Raw genomic sequence first — 17,378 nt, forward strand, 5'->3', positions numbered from 1 at the left:
AACAAAACATGGGTTCCCCCAGAGCCGGAGATGGAGACCGTACCAAGCAGGAGCAACACCTCCCGTTTCACTCCGTACAGAGCGGGGGACGGCGAAGGAGAGGAGACCCCTGGGAAAGCCACGTCGCACGGTGCGAAAGAGAGCCGAGACGAAAAGACAGACGAAGACACAAAAGCAGGGAAGGATGCTGCGGCTGAGGAACTGGAGAAGGAGGTTAAAGAACAAGAGAGGCAGCAGAAGGAGAAGAAGAGGAAGGAGGAGAAGGAGAAGAAGAAGGAGGAGGAGAAGGAGAAGGAGAAGGAGAAAGATCTCAACGCCAGCATTGACGGTGAGGCCACATCTTCTATTAGACACGGTTTATTTGTTGAGCAGAGTACAATGTACACAGCCAACGATTGAAGTAATCCAAATCACACGCCTAGGCAGTGTGGTCATTCAACTTTAAAATCAAATTGAATGCTGAATTGTTTTCAAATGAATGAATGGCAAGGAATACCCCCCGAAACAAAACAATCTGACGTGCTCCAGTTGAACAGGCACATCAGGGCCAGTCCAAGAGGAAAACATCCCACCCTTCCCCCACGACGTGGCTACTAGCTATCAACTCACATTTTCCTTCAAACCCCCCCCCTCCACACCCCCACACCCCCCCCCCGCCCTTCTCTAACCCCCTGCTGTGGTATCCAGGGGGGATGTGCCGGGCTCCGCCCCGCCCACACCACGGCTCCCTCCGGCCCGTGCCAGGGCTGGTTCCAGCGACGGTGGAATACTCCTGTAACCATTCGTACGCACTCAGCGGTGAGGCCCGCCGAGCCTGCCAGCCCAACGGCACCTGGAGCGGCACGCAGCCGCTCTGCGTCCGAGGTACTCGGAAACTATTTCATCAACCAGGCCTTCATTATGTTACTCTTGTTGTCAGGGAAAGGGCACAGAGAGCATTATGCACAAACAGCGAATGGGATCTTATAATAATAATGATGTTGGATATGTGTGTGTGTGTGTGTGTGTGTGTGTGTGTGTGTGTGTGTGTGTGTGTGTGTGTGTGTGTGTGTGTGTGTGTGTGTGTGTGTGTGTGTGGTGTGTGTGTGTGTGTGTGTGTGTGTGTGTGTGTGTGTGTGTGTGTGCACGCGTGTGTGTGTAGCCTGCAGAGAACCAAAGGTGTCAGAGCTGGTCAGACAGAAAGTGCTGCCGCTGCAGATTCCATCCAGGTGTGTTGCACTGACTGTCACACTCTCTGACTCAGACTAAATTACTTACTGTCTCACTGTCTCACTGACTTCCTGTCACTCTGTCTAGCTGACTTCCTGCCACTCTGTTTCACTGACTTCTTCTCTGAATCCACAATGAATGACTGACTCACTGTCTGCACACAAAAAATGAGTGTCATGCTTTATTCTATCAACCAAACCGATATTGATTTTTGAGTGCCGATGCCAATGCCGATTATTTTCAGAGAAAAATTACGATTACGATTTAATCGGCCGATTAAAAACAAAACAAAAAAAGCATATAAAACGTAGTTTTTGATACCTTAAATATACTTTAAACACTTTTGACGAATATGTGAATTGAATGCAGAACCTTTGAGTGTTTTAGAATACATTTACAGTCAAAAATGAGTGTAATGTAAAATGTAAAATAAATAACTAACTCCCAATGTGCTGCGCTCGTGAGCAGTGACTAACACGTGCGTGCTGAGCAGTATGGTCTCACCGTTAGAGTCTACAGTATAACAAATTAACATGGCCTGGGACCTAAAGAAAAACAGGCACAACATGCTCAAACAACGCGTCTTGTGTACATTGGTGAGGGGAGCGCGCAGCTGCCTGAGCGAGCGTGCTTTCATGTTGTACGGTAAAATTCAATCTCCTCTTTTTTACTCCAGCTAAAGTTGTTAGTTAGCAAGGCGAGTAGGAGCGCAATCTGCAGGATACTAAGGGCAATAACATTTAAAAAAAAAAAAAGAAAAAAAAAAAAAACGGTTGTAATCTGCGTCTTTTTGGCCGATGCCGATTATTTTCATAAAGGCTATAATCGGCCGATTAAATCGGCAGGCCGATGAATCGGTCGGGCCCTACAACCAATACCTATATAATCTATATTTGATAATGAGAACTACCCGATAGGTTCTGCAGATGGTAGGAGAAAATGGCTCAGTTCAATGGTGAAGCAAAAACACAATATAAATATTGTTCATAGTTACTACATTTAAGATTCATGCATTGTTGTTCTTTGTACTATTTCTGTATTCAGCATCTTAATACAATCATTGTCACTGCAGCAACACACCAGCATGACCTCCTTGTTTGTGCAAACCAAGTAGGCCATAAAACTCTGTCCGTTGTTGTTCTTTGTACTATTTCTGTATTCAGCATCTTAATACAATCATTGTCACTGCAGCAACACACCAGCATGACCTCCTTGTTTGTGCAAACCAAGTAGGCCATAAAACTCTGTCCGTTCCCCTGCTCTCCTCCTCTCTCACCCCCAGGAAGACCCCCATCCACAAGCTCTACTCCATGGGGCTGGGTCACCTGCTGCAGGCCGACGAGCCCCGGGGGGCTGTCCAGGCCCTGCCCCACGGCTTCCACCACCTGTACGCTCAGATAGAGTACCAGTGTGCCTCTCCCTACTACCACCACGCCGGCAGTGCACGCCGCACCTGCCTCAAGACCGGCAAGTGGAGCGGGCGTCATGTCTCCTGCTCGCCAGGTGAGGGCAGTAGCGGACCGTAGGAGGATATAACAGCTGGATGACGCTGATGGTCTCGATGCTACAGGCAATCACACACACATACACACAGAAAAGCACACTGGGAGGAAGACACAGGTACATGCACAAACATATAACACACACACACACACACCTTTTTGAAAATAAAGAAGCTGTGAACTATACACACACACACACACACACACACACACACACACACACACACACACACACACACACACACACACACACACACACACACACACACACACACACACACACACACACACACACACACACAACGAAGGGGTCAGGTTTAATTGAACACGATGCCAAGTGGGGACTCTCAAACCTCTTCTATATCTTCCCCTTCCTTCCCCCCTCTCCCCTCTCCCACTTCACGTCCCTCCCTCTCCTGTACCCCAGTGTGTGGGAAGCATTCGACCTTTGACCCCCAGAGGCCAGCAGAAGCCCACTGGCCTTGGCTGGCGGCCATCTATCGGCGCTCCACCAAGAAAGCCAACGCGTCCAAGGTGAGAGACTTCCCCCTTCAGTTATACCGACAGGACCCCGTGGTCCGGAGATCGTAACCACGTTTACGATGGTAACCGTGTAAAACCGTGTACCAAAATGGTTTGCCTAAATTACCTCCTCGTGACGATTCTTCCGAAATTGCGAGGGCGTGTGTCACGAATGTAAACACAAACGTTTTAAAAAACGAAAATGAAAAGCACATCGGTCTTTGTGGTAGGGCATTTTGTGATGTACTTGCATGGCAATCCACTTTTGGATTTAAATGAAAAAGAAAATTGCATGTTCGCATTAGCTGTCACAATGCCTTCGACTGCGACGGTTTAAACAGGCTACAACACACGTCACTGCGAGGTGTGAATGAAGACAAATGGTACGGTTCACCGAGCGCAGGCACCCTGTCAATTGTGGCTTCCGTTGACCCATATCGCGCAACACCTAGGATAAACCTGGTGTTTTTTTTAAAAGCATCCTCATGAATAAATCTTCTTGCCTCGACCCGTCTCCAGGCGGCCTCGTTGAAGCCCCTGAAGAGCGGCGCCGGGTCGGTTCCGGAGGGCCAGGACGGGGGGTCCGACTGGCAGCTGGTGTGCAGTGGGGCCCTTGTGAACCAGCGCAGCGTGGTGGTGGCGGCCCACTGCGTGACCGAGCTGGGGAAGGCGTACCCCCTGGGGACCGCCAAGATGAAAGTGGTGGTTGGCAAGCACTACCGCAACGACCTCAGGACCTCCAAGGGCCTGCAACACCTCAGGGTGAGTTCTGCATCTAGTGCAGGAGAATTCTCCAACATCTCAGCGGGAACTCTCCTCACTAGTGTTCCATGGAGGTACTGCAAGTTAATTACGCCTTTTCTGACGGCATTACTGTTATTAAAGTACATGTTACCTACCTGAGGCACCATGGCATAGTTGCGAGTATTGGGATATGTTACCTATTCAGGTCAGATGTGGATGCCTCAAGTCAGATACACTGATTTAGTGCATCCTCTAAGACAGGGGTGCCCAACCTTTTTCGACCCAAGATCTACTTTTCAAGTAGCCAACCTCCCGAGATCTACCAGCAAACCTACCTTCAAGCGGGGGGGGGGGGGGGGGGGGGGGGGGTAGGGAACAATGTTGACGGGGGGGGGGGGGGGGTAGGGAACAATTGTTGACGGGGGGGGGGTTGTATCGTGAACCTACGGACTTCAGTGGGGGTTTCATTCCGTCTGCGCACGGCACCTTCTCAACGATAATCAATAATCTTCCTCCCACTCAGGGTGAAAATGGTAGGTCTTAGCTTGTTTTCCCTCAGCCATGCCAACGTTTAGGAGTGTGTAACTACTGTTGACGGCTTTCAACTGCTGTTAACAGCACATGCGCTACCGCGCGTATATGTCCCGCGCAAATTTAATTTTATTAAAAAAAAAAAAAAAAAAAAAAAACTTTTTTTTTTTTTTTTTATTTACCCCTCGCGATCGACTTGGGATCTGTCGGCGATCTACTGGTAGACCGCGATCGACTGGTTGGGCACCCCTGCTCTAAGAGCTTTCCATAGTGGGCGTTTAGGGGGGATATGACACCTCATCCACTGGCAGGGTGATAAAGGGCAGAACACTTAAGGTTTGTTTTAGGAGTGGTGGGGACAATAACCATAAGCTTGAGTGTGGTCTGAAAAGTGCTGGGTACCCTTTATTCATCCATTCAACTCTGCATTACAATATGCTGTACAGTGTATTGTCAGGTGTTGAAATTATTCGAATACTGTTTCGGAAAATTAGTATTGGAAGCTTAAATCAGTATTCGGAGCTTCGTTATTTTTTTTTTTCACGTACGTGACTTTACCAGAGCGAGGGAGGGAGGCAAACTATAAGCGTCAGCGACACCAAGCAGAGAAGCGAGAGAGGTGGAGGAAGAATAGATATCTTATTTCCCTTTACTTTATAACACAACATTAGCGGGATCTCTGGAGGAAAAGTAATACTTAAAACCTTAGCTTAGTCGTTTGTTTACGTTCGCTGTACAGCGCCGCGCCAATCAACTGTGACTGGCTTGCTGCAGAGCGTGAGCGTCTTGGGAATACCCGGTCAATATAATACTGCGGTCAAGCCAGCCGACTCAGTTTTTTGCCGTACCTACCTGTATATACTAGCCATTACATTCTGATGTGGAGTTTCAAAATAAAAGCCCACCAAAGTTTCCAATATGAGACATATTACATATGTATTTGGATTCAATTTAAAAGAAAATGCCCTGTTATTTCAGGCTCAATAAAAGCCAACCAAAGTTTCCTAACCCTATGGGGTCGTGAACTATAACCCTGAAGTGAAATGAGCCTGGAATAACAGGGCATTTTCCTTTAAATTGAATCCAAAATCATATGTAATATGTCTCATATTGGAATTTTTGGTGGGCTTTTATTTTGAAACTCCACCTAAGAATGTCTGAAACCTTTTGCGTGACCCCATGGGGTCGTGAACTATAACCCTGAAGTGAAATGAGCCTGGAATAACAGGGCATTTTCCTTGAAATTGAATCCAAAATCATATGTAATATGTCTCATATTGGAATTTTTGGTGGGCTTTTATTTTGAAACTCCACATCAGAATGTTCTGAAACTTCTTAGGTGACCCTATGGGGTCTTGAACTATAAGCATCAAGTGAAATGAGCCTGAAATAACAGGGCATTTACTTTTAAATTGAATCCAAAATCATGTGATATGTCTCACATTGGAATTTTTGGTGGGCTTTTATTTTGAAACTCCACATCAGAATGTTCTGAAACTTCTTGGGTGACCCTATGGGGTCTTGAACTATAACCCTGAAGTGAAATGAGCCTGGAATAACAGGGCATTTTCCTTTAAATTGAATCCAAAATCATATGTAATATGTCTCATATTGGAATTTTTGGTGGGCTTTTATTTTGAAACTCCACCTAAGAATGTTCTGAAACCTTTTGCGTGACCCCATGGGGTCGTGATCTATAACCATGAATTGAAATGAGCCTGGAATAACAGGGCATTTCCCTTGAAATTGAATCCAAAATCATATGTAATATGTCTCATATTGGACATTTTTTGGTGGGCTTTTATTTTGAAACTCCACATCAGAATGTTCTGAAACTTCTTAGGTGACCCTATGGGGTCTTGAACTATAACCATCAAGTGAAATGAGCCTGAAATAACAGGGCATTTACTTTTAAATTGAATCCAAAATCATGTGATATGTCTCACATTGGATATCTTGGTTGGCTTTTATTTTGAAACTCCACATCAGAATGTTCTGAAACTTCTTGGGTGACCCTATGGGGTCTTGAACTATAACCATCAAGTGAAATGAGCCTGAAATAACAGGGCATTTACTTTTAAATTGAATCCAAAATCATGTGATATGTCTCACATGGATATCTTGGTTGGCTTTATTTTGAAACTCCACATCAGAATGTTCTGAAACTTCTTGGGTGACCCTATGGGGTCTTGAACTATAACCCTGAAGTGAAATGAGCCTGGAATAACAGGGCATTTTCCTTTAAATTGAATCCAAAATCATATGTAATATGTCTCATATTGGAATTTTTGGTGGGCTTTTATTTTGAAACTCCACCTAAGAATGTTCTGAAACCTTTTGCGTGACCCCATGGGGTCGTGAACTATAACCCTGAAGTGAAATGAGCCTGGAATAACAGGGCATTTCCCTTGAAATTGAATCCAAAATCATATGTAATATGTCTCATATTGGACATTTTGGTGGGCTTTTATTTTGAAACTCCACATCAGAATGTTCTGAAACTACTTGGGTGACCCTATGGGGTCGTGACCTATAACCATCAAGTGAAATGAGCCTGAAATAACAGGGCATTTACTTTTAAATTGAATCCAAATCATGTGATATGTCTCACATTGGATATCTTGGTTGGCTTTTATTTTGAAACTCCCACATCAGAATGTTCTGAAACTTCTTGGGTGACCCTATGGGGTCTTGAACTATAACCATCAAGTGAAATGAGCCTGAAATAACAGGGCATTTACTTTTAAATTGAATCCAAAATCATGTGATATGTCTCACATTGGATATCTTGGTTGGCTTTTATTTTGAAACTCCACATCAGAATGTTCTGAAACTTCTTGGGTGACCCTATGGGTCTTGAACTATAACCATCAAGTGAAATGAGCCTGAAATAACAGGGCATTTACCTTTTAAATTGAATCCAAAATCATGTGATATGTCTCACATTGGATATCTTGGTTGGCTTTTATTTTGAAACTCCACATCAGAATGTTCTGAAACTTCTTGGGTGACCCTATGGGGTCTTGAACTATAACCATCAAGTGAAATGAGCCTGAAATAACAGGGCATTTTATTTTAAATTGAATCCAAAATCATGTGATATGTCTCATATTGGATATTTTGGTTGGCTTTTATTTTGAAACTCCATATCAGAATGTTCTGAAATTCTTGGGTGACCCTATGGGGTCTTGAACTATAACCATCAAGTGAAATGAGCCTGAAATAACAGGGCATTACTTTTAAATTGAATCCCAAAATCATGTGATATGTCTCACATTGGATATCTTGGTTGGCTTTATTTTTGAAATCCACATCAGAATGTTCTGAAACTTCTTGGGTGACCCTATGGGGTCTTGAACTATAACCATCAAGTGAAATGAGCCTGAATAACAGGGCATTTACTTTTAAATTGCATCCAAATCATGTGATATGTCTCACATTGGATATCTTGGTTGGCTTTTTATTTGAAACTCCACATCAGAATGTTCTGAAACTTCTTGGGTGACCCTATGGGGTCTTGAACTATAACCATCAAGTGAAATGAGCCTGAAATAACAGGGCATTTACTTTAAATTGATCCAAAATCATGTGATATGTCTCACATTGGATATCTTGGTTGGCTTTTATTTTGAAACTCCACATCAGAATGTTCTGAAACTCTTGGGTGACCCTATGGGGTCTTGAACTATAACCATCAAGTGAAATGAGCCTGAAATAACCAGGGCATTTACTTTTAAATTGAATCCAAAATCATGTGATATGTCTCACATTGGATATCTTGGTTGGCTTTTATTTTGAAACTCCACATCAGAATGTTCTGAAACTTCTTGGGTGACCCTATGGGGTCTTGAACTATAACCCTGAAGTGAAATGAGCCTGGAATAACAGGGCATTTTCCTTTAAATTGAATCCAAAATCATATGTAATATGTCTCATATTGGAATTTTTGGTGGGCTTTTATTTGAAACTCCACCTAAGAATGTTCTGAACCTTTTGCGTGACCCCATGGGGTCGTGAACTATAACCCTGAGTGAAATGAGCCTGGAATAACAGGGCATTTTCCTTTAAATTGAATCCAAAATCATATGTAATATGTCTCATATTGGAATTTTTGGTGGGCTTTTATTTTGAAACTCCACCTAAGAATGTTCTGAAACCTTTTGCGTGACCCCATGGGGTCGTGAACTATAACCCTGAAGTGAAATGAGCCTGGAATAACAGGGCATTTTCCTTGAAATTGAATCCAAAATCATATGTAATATGTCTCATATTGGAATTTTTGGTGGGCTTTTATTTTGAAACTCCACATCAGAATGTTCTGAAACTTCTTAGGTGACCCTATGGGGTCTTGAACTATAACCATCAAGTGAAATGAGCCTGAAATAACAGGGCATTTACTTTAAATTGAATCCAAAATCATGTGATATGTCTCACATTGGATATCTTGGTTGGCTTTTATTTTGAAACTCCACATCAGAATGTTCTGAAACTTCTTGGGTGACCCTATGGGGTCTTGAACTATAACCATCAAGTGAAATGAGCCTGAAATAACAGGGCATTTACTTTTAAATTGAATCCAAAATCATGTGATATGTCTCACATTGGATATCTTGGTTGGCTTTTATTTTGAAACTCCACATCAGAATGTTCTGAAACTTCTTGGGTGACCCTATGGGGTCTTGAACTATAACCCTGAAGTGAAATGAGCCTGGAATAACAGGGCATTTTCCTTTAAATTGAATCCAAAATCATGTGATATGTCTCACATTGGATATCTTGGTTGGCTTTTATTTTGAAACTCCACATCAGAATGTTCTGAAACTTCTTGGGTGACCCTATGGGGTCTTGAACTATAACCTGAAGTGAAATGAGCCTGGAATAACAGGGCATTTTCCTTTAAATTGAATCCAAAATCATATGTAATATGTCTCATATTGGAATTTTTGGTGGGCTTTTATTTTGAAACTCCACCTAAGAATGTTCTGAAACCTTTTGCGTGACCCCATGGGGTCGTGAACTATAACCCTGAAGTGAAATGAGCCTGGAATAACAGGGCATTTTCCTTTAAATTGAATCCACAATCATATGTAATATGTCTCATATTGGAATTTTTGGTGGGCTTTTATTTTGAAACTCCACATCAGAATGTTCTGAAACTTCTTAGGTGACCCTATGGGGTCTTGAACTATAACCATCAAGTGAAATGAGCCTGAAATAACAGGGCATTTACTTTTAAATTGAATCCAAAATCATGTGATATGTCTCACATTGGATATCTTGGTTGGCTTTTATTTTGAAACTCCACATCAGAAGGTTCTGAAACTTCTTGGTGACCCTATGGGGTCTTGAACTATAACCATCAAGTGAAATGAGCCTGAAATAACAGGGCATTTACTTTAAATTTGAATCCAAAATCATGTGATATGTCTCACATGGGATATCTTGGTTGGCTTTTATTTGAAACTCCACATCAGAATGTTCTGAAACTTCTTGGGTGACCCTATGGGGTCTTGAACTATAACCATCAAGTGAAATGAGCCTGAAATAACAGGGCATTTACTTTTAAATTGAATCCAAAATCAAGTGATATGTCTCACATTGGATATCTTGGTGGCTTTTATTTTGAAACTCCACATCAGAATGTTCTGAAACTTCTTAGGTGACCCTATGGGGTCTTGAACTATAACCATCAAGTGAAATGAGCCTGAAATAACAGAGCATTTTCCTTTAAATCGAATCCAAAATCATATGTAATATGTCTCATATTGGAATTTTTGGTGGGCTTTTATTTTGAAACTCCACCTAAGAATGTTCTGAAACCTTTTGCGTGACCCCATGGGGTCGTGACACTATAACCCTTGAAGTGAAATGAGCCCTGGAATAACAGGGCATTTTCCTTTAAATTGAATCCAAATCATATGTAATATGTCTCATATTGGAATTTTTGGTGGGCTTTTATTTTGAAACTCTACATCAGAATGTTCTGAACTTCTTAGGTGACCCTATGGGGTCTTGAACTATAACCATCAAGTGAAATGAGCCTGAATAACAGGGCATTTACTTTTAAATTGAATCCAAAATCACGTGATATGTCTCACATTGGATATCTTGGTTGGCTTTTATTTTGAAACTCCACATCAGAATGTTCTGAAACTTCTTGCGTGACCCCATGGGTCGTGAACTATAACCCTGAAGTGAAATGAGCCTGGAATAACAGGGCATTTTCCTTTAAATTGAATCCAAAATCATATGTAATATGTCTCATATTGGAATTTTTGGTGGGCTTTTATTTTGAAACTCCACCTAAGAATGTTCTGAAACCTTTTGCGTGACCCCCATGGGGTCGTGAACTATAACCCTGAAGTGAAATGAGCCTGGAATAACAGGCATTTACTTTTAAATTGAATCCAAAATCATGTGATATGTCTCACATGGATATCTTGGTTGGCTTTTATTTTGAAACTCCACATCAGAATGTTCTGAAACTTCTTAGGTGACCCTATGGGGTCTTGAACTATAACCATCAAGTGAAATGAGCCTGAAATAACAGAGCATTTTCCTTTAAATCGAATCCAAAATCATATGTAATATGTCTCATATTGGAATTTTTGGTGGGCTTTTATTTTGAAACTCCACCTAAGAATGTTCTGAAACCTTTGCGTGACCCCATGGGGTCGTGAACTATAACCCTGAAGTGAAATGAGCCTGGAATAACAGGGCATTTTCCTTTAAATTGAATCCAAAATCATATGTAATATGTCTCATATTGGAATTTTTGGTGGGCTTTTATTTTGAAAACTCCACCTAAGAATGTTCTGAACCTTTTGCGTGACACCCATGGGGTCGTGAACTATAACCCTGAAGTGAAATGAGCCTGGAATAACAGGGCATTTACTTTTAAATTGAATCCAAAATCATGTGATATGTCTCACATTGGATATCTTGGTTGGCTTTTATTTTGAAACTCCACATCAGAATGTTCTGAAACTTCTTAGGTGACCCTATGGGGTCTTGAACTATAACCATCAAGTGAAATGAGCCTGAATAACAGGGCATTTACTTTTAAATTGAATCCAAAATCACGTGATCTGTCTCACATTGGATATCTTGGTTGGCTTTTATTTTGAAAACTCCACATCAGAATGTTCTGAAACTTCTTGCGTGACCCCATGGGGTCGTGAACTATAACCCTGAAGTGAATGAGCCTGGAATAACAGGGCATTTTTCCTTTAAATTGAATCCAAAATCATATGTAATATGTCTCATATTTGGAATTTTTGGTGGGCTTTTATTTTGAAACTCCACCTAAGAATGTTCTGAAACCTTTTGCGTGACCCCATGGGGTCGTGAACTATAACCCTGAAGTGAAATGAGCCTGGAATAACAGGGCATTTACTTTTAAATTGAATCCAAAATCATGTGATATGTCTCACTTGGATATCTTGGTTGGCTTTTATTTTGAAACTCCACATCAGAATGTTCTGAAACTTCTTGGGTGACCCTATGGGGTCTTGAACTATAACCATCAAGTGAAATGAGCCTGAAATAACAGGGCATTTACTTTTAAATTGAATCCAAAATCATGTGATATGTCTCACATTGGATATCTTGGTTGGCTTTTATTTGAAACTCCACATCAGAATGTTCTGAAACTTCTTGGGTGACCCCTATGGGTCTGAACTATAACCATCAAGTGAAATGAGCCTGAAATAACAGGGCATTTACTTTTAAATTGAATCCAAAATCATGTGATATGTCTCACATTGGATATCTTGGTTGGCTTTTATTTTGAAACCTCCACATCAAGAATGTTCTGAAACTTCTTGGGTGGACCCTATGGGGTCTTGAACTATAACCATCAAGTGAAATGAGCCTGAAATAACCGGGCATTTTATTTTAAATTGAATCCAAAATCATGTGATATGTCTCATATTGGATATTTTGGTTGGCTTTTATTTTGAAACTCCACCTAAGAATGTTCTGAAACTTCTTGGTGGACCCTATGGGGGTCTTGAACTATAACCTGAAGTGAAATGAGCCTGGAATAACAGGGCATTTTCTCTTTAAATTGAATCCAAAATCATATGTAATATGTCTCATATTGGAATTTTTGGTGGGCTTTATTTTGAAACTCCACCTAACGAATGTTCTGAAACCTTTTGCGTGACCCCATGGGGTCGTGAACTATAACCCTGAAGTGAAATGAGCCTGGAATGACAGGGCATTTTCCTTTAAATGAATTCCAAAATCATATGTAATATGTCTCATATTGGAATTTTTGGTGGCTTTTATTTTGAAACTCCACCTAAGAATGTTCTGAAACCTTCTCACCTTTTTGCGTGACCCATGGGGTCGTGAACTATAACCCGAATTGAAATGAGCCTGGAATAACAGGGCATTTTCCTTGAAATTGAATCCAAAATCATATGTAATATGTCTCATATTGGAATTTTTGGTGGGCTTTTATTTTGAAACTCAACATCAGAATGTTCTGAAACTTCTTAGGTGACCCTATGGGGTCTTGAACTATAACCATCAAGTGAAATAGCCTGAAATAACAGGCATTTACTTTTAAATTGAATCCAAAATCATGTGATATGTCTCACATTGGATATCTTGGTGGCTTTTATTTTGAAACTCCACATCAGAATGTTCTGAAACTTCTTGGGTGACCCTATGGGGTCTGAACTATAACCATCAAGTGAAATGAGCCTGAAATAACAGGGCATTTACTTTTAAATTGAATCCAAAATCATGTGATATGTCTCACATTGGATATCTTGGTTGGCTTTTATTTTGAAACTCCACATCAGAATGTTCTGAAACTTCTTGGGTGACCCTATGGGGTCTTGAACTATAACCCTGAAGTGAAATGAGCCTGGAATAACAGGGCATTTTCCTTTAAATTGAATCAAAATCATGTGATATTGTCTCACATTGGATATCTTGGTGGCTTTTATTTTGAAACTCCACATCAGAATGTTCTGAAACTCTTGGGTGACCCTATGGGGTCTTGAACTATAACCATCAAGTGAAATGAGGCCTGAAATAACAGAGCATTTTCCTTTAATCGAATCCAAAATCATATGTAATATGTCTCATATTGGAATTTTTGGTGGGCTTTTATTTGAAACTCCACCTAAGAATGTTCTGAAACCTTTTGCGTGACCCCATGGGGTCGTGAACTATAACCCTGAAGTGAAATGAGCCTGGAATAACAGGGCCATTTTCCTTTAAATTGAATCCAAATCATATGTAATATGTCTCATATTGGAATTTTTGTGGGCTTGTATTTTGAAACTCCACCTAAGAATGTTCTGAAACCTTTTGCGTGGACCCCATGGGGTTCGTGAACTATAACCTCTGAAGTGAAATGAGCCTGGAATAACAGGGCATTTACTTTAAATTGAATTCCAAAATCATGTGATATGTCTCACATTGGATATCGTTGGTTGGCTTTTATTTTGAAACATCCACATCAGAATGTTCTGAAACTTCTTAGGTGACCCTATGGGGTTCTTGAACTATAACCATCAAGTGAAATGAGCCTGAAATAACAGGGCATTTACTTTTAAATTGAATCCAAAACACGTGATATGTCTCACATTGGATATCTTGGTGGCTTTTATTTTTGAAACTCACATCAGAATGTTCTGAAACTTCTTGCGTGACCCCATGGGGGTCGTGACATATAACCCTGAAGTGAAATGAGCCTGGAATAACAGGGCAATTTTTCCTTTAAATTGAATCCAAAATCATATGTAATATGTCTCATATTGGAATTTTTGTGGGGGCTTTTATTTGAAACTCCACCTAAGAATGTTCTGAAACCTTTTGCGTGACCCATGGGTCGTGAACTATAACCCTGAAGTGAAATGCGCCTGGAATAACAGGGCATTTACTTTTAAAATTGAATCCAAAATCATGGATATGGCTCACATTGGACTATCTTGGTTGGCTTTTATTTTGAAACTCCACATCAGAATGTTCTGCTAACTTCTTGGGTGACCCTATGGGTCTTGAACTATAACCATCAAGTGAAATGAGCCTGAAAATAACAGGGCAGTATTACTTTTAAATTGAATCCAAAATCATGTGATATGTCTCACAATTGGATATCTTGGTTGGCTTTTATTTTGAAACTCCACATCAGAATGTTCTGAAACTTCTTGGTGACCCTATTGGGTCTTGAACTATAACCATCAAGTGAAATGAGCCTGAAATAACAGGGCATTTACTTTAAATTGAATCCAAAATCATCGTGATATGTCTCACATTGGATATCTTGGTTGGCTTTTATTTGAAACTCCACATCAGAATGTTCTGAAACTTCTTGGGTGACCCTATGGGGTCTTTAACTATAACCATCAAGTGAAATGAGCCTGAAATAACAGGGCAATTTACTTTAAATTGAATCCAAATCATGTGATATGTCTCACATTGGATATCTTGGTTGGCTTTTATTTTGAAACTCCACATCGAATGTTCTGAAACTTCTTGGGTGACCCTATGGGGTCTTGAACTATAACCCTGAAGTGAAATGAGCCTGGAATAACAGGGCATTTTCCTTTAAATTGAATCCAAATCATATGTAATATGTCTCATATTGGAATTTTGGTGGGCTTTATTTTGAAACTCCACCTAAGAATGTTCTGAAACCTTTTGCGTGACCCCATGGGGTCGTGAACTATAACCCTGAAGTGAAATGAGCCTGGAATAACAGGGCATTTTCCTTTAAATTGAATCCAAAATCATATGTACTATGTCTCATATTGGAATTTTTGGTGGGCTTTTATTTTGAAACTCCACCTAAGAATGTTCTGAAACCTTTTGCGTGACCCCATGGGGTCGTGAACTATAACCCTGAAGTGAAATGAGCCTGGAATAACAGGGCATTTTTCTTTTAAATTGAATCCAAAATCATATGTAATATGTCTCATATTGGAATTTTTGGTGGGCTTTTATTTTGAAACTCCACCTAAGAATGTTCTGAAACCTTTTTGCGTGACCCCATGGGGTCGTGAACTATAACCTGAAGTGAAATTGAGCCTGGAATAACAGGGCATTTTCCTTTAAATTGAATCCAAAATCATATGTAATATGTCTCATATTGGAATTTTTGGTGGGCTTTTATTTGAAACTCCAAATCAGAATGTTCTGAAACTTCTTAGGTGACCCTATGGGGTCTTGAACTATAACCATCCAGTGAAATGAGCTCTGAAATAACAGGGCATTTACTTTAAATTGAATCCAAAATCATGTGATATGTCTCACATTGGATATCTTGGTTGGCTTTTATTTTGAAACTCCACATCAGAATGTTCTGAAATTCTTGGGTGACCCTATGGGGTCTTGACTATAACCATCAGTGAAATGAGCCATGAATAACAGGGCATTTACTTTTTAAATTAGAATCCAAATCATGTGATATGTCTCACATTGGATATCTTGGTTGGCTTTTATTTTGAAACTCTACATCAGAATGTTCTGAAACTTCTTGGGTGACCCTATGGGCTCTTGATCTATAACCATGAATTGAAATGAGCCTGGAATAACAGGGCATTTCCTTTAAATTGAATTCCAAAATCATTGTGATATGTCTCACATTGTGATATCTTGGTTGCTTTTATTTTGAAACTCCACATCAGAATGTTCTGAAACTTCTTAGTTGACCCTATGGGGTCTTGAACTATAACCATCAAGTGAAATGAGCCTGAAATAACGGGCATTTACTTTTAATTGAATCCAAAATCATGTGATATGTCCTCACATTTGCTATTCTTGGTTGGCTTTGTATTTTGAAACTCACACTCAGAATGTTCTGAAACTTCTTGGGGACCCTATGGGGTCGTGAACTATAACCTCAAGTGAAATTGAGCCTGAAATACCAGGCATTTACTTTTACTTGAATCCAAAATCATGGGATAATGTCTCACATTGGATATCTTGGTTGGCTTTTATTTTGAAACTCCACACAGAATGTTCTGAAACTCTTGGGTGACCCTATGGGGTCTTGAACTATAACCCTGAAGTGAAATGAGCCTGGAATAACCAGGGCAATTTTCCTTAACTGAATCCAAAATCATGTTAATGTCTCACATTGGCTATCTTGGTGGCTTTTATTTTGAAACTCACATCAGAATGTTCTGAAACTTCTTAGGTGACCCTATGGGGTCTTGAACTAAACCAATCAAGTGAAATGAGCCTGAAATAACAGGGCATTTACTTTTAAATTGAATCCAAAATCATGTGATATGTCTCACATTGGATATCTTGGTTGGCTTTTATTTGAAACGTCCACATCAGAATGTTCTGAAACTTCTTGGGTGACCATATGCGGGTCTTGAACTATAACCATCAAGTGAAATGAGCCCTGAATAAACAGGGCATTACTTTTAAATTGAATCCAAAATCATGTGAATAGTCTCACATTGGATATCTTGGTTGGCTTTTATTTGAAACTTCCACATCAGAATGTTCTGAAACTTCTTGGGTGACCCTATGGGGTCTTGAACTATAACCCTGAAGGTGAAATGAGCCTGGAATAACAGGGGCATGTTCCTTTAAATGAATCCCAAATCATGTGATATGTATCACATGTGATATCTTGGTTGGCCTTTTATTTTGCAAACTCCACATCAGAATGTTCTGAAACTTCTTGGGTGGGACGCCTATGGGGGTCTTGAACTATACCACCCTGAAGTGAAATGAGACCTGGAATAACAGGGCATTTCCCTTGAAATTGAATCCAAAATCATATGTAATATGTCTCATATTGGAATTTTGGTGGGCTTTTATTTTGAAACTCCACTATCAGAATGTTCTGAAACTTTTGCGTGACCCTATGGGTCGTGAACTATAACCATGAAG

At 40.5% G+C, this 17,378-nt stretch overlaps 1 protein-coding gene across 1 annotated transcript in view; it reads left to right on the forward strand.

The window, feature by feature from the left end:
* pamr1b (peptidase domain containing associated with muscle regeneration 1b) overlaps nt 1–17,378 on the forward strand; it is a 55,600-nt gene that overhangs the window by 26,566 nt on the left and 11,656 nt on the right. The window contains exons 15-20 of the mRNA XM_056598762.1: nt 10–328; nt 688–864; nt 1,142–1,208; nt 2,492–2,712; nt 3,139–3,245; nt 3,753–3,995. Coding sequence (XP_056454737.1) covers nt 10–328; nt 688–864; nt 1,142–1,208; nt 2,492–2,712; nt 3,139–3,245; nt 3,753–3,995 — 1,134 coding nt within the window. The remainder of the gene's footprint in view (nt 1–9; nt 329–687; nt 865–1,141; nt 1,209–2,491; nt 2,713–3,138; nt 3,246–3,752; nt 3,996–17,378) is intronic.

Source organism: Gadus chalcogrammus, chromosome 9 (assembly GCF_026213295.1).
Source record: "Gadus chalcogrammus isolate NIFS_2021 chromosome 9, NIFS_Gcha_1.0, whole genome shotgun sequence".
NCBI lineage: Eukaryota > Metazoa > Chordata > Actinopteri > Gadiformes > Gadidae > Gadus > Gadus chalcogrammus.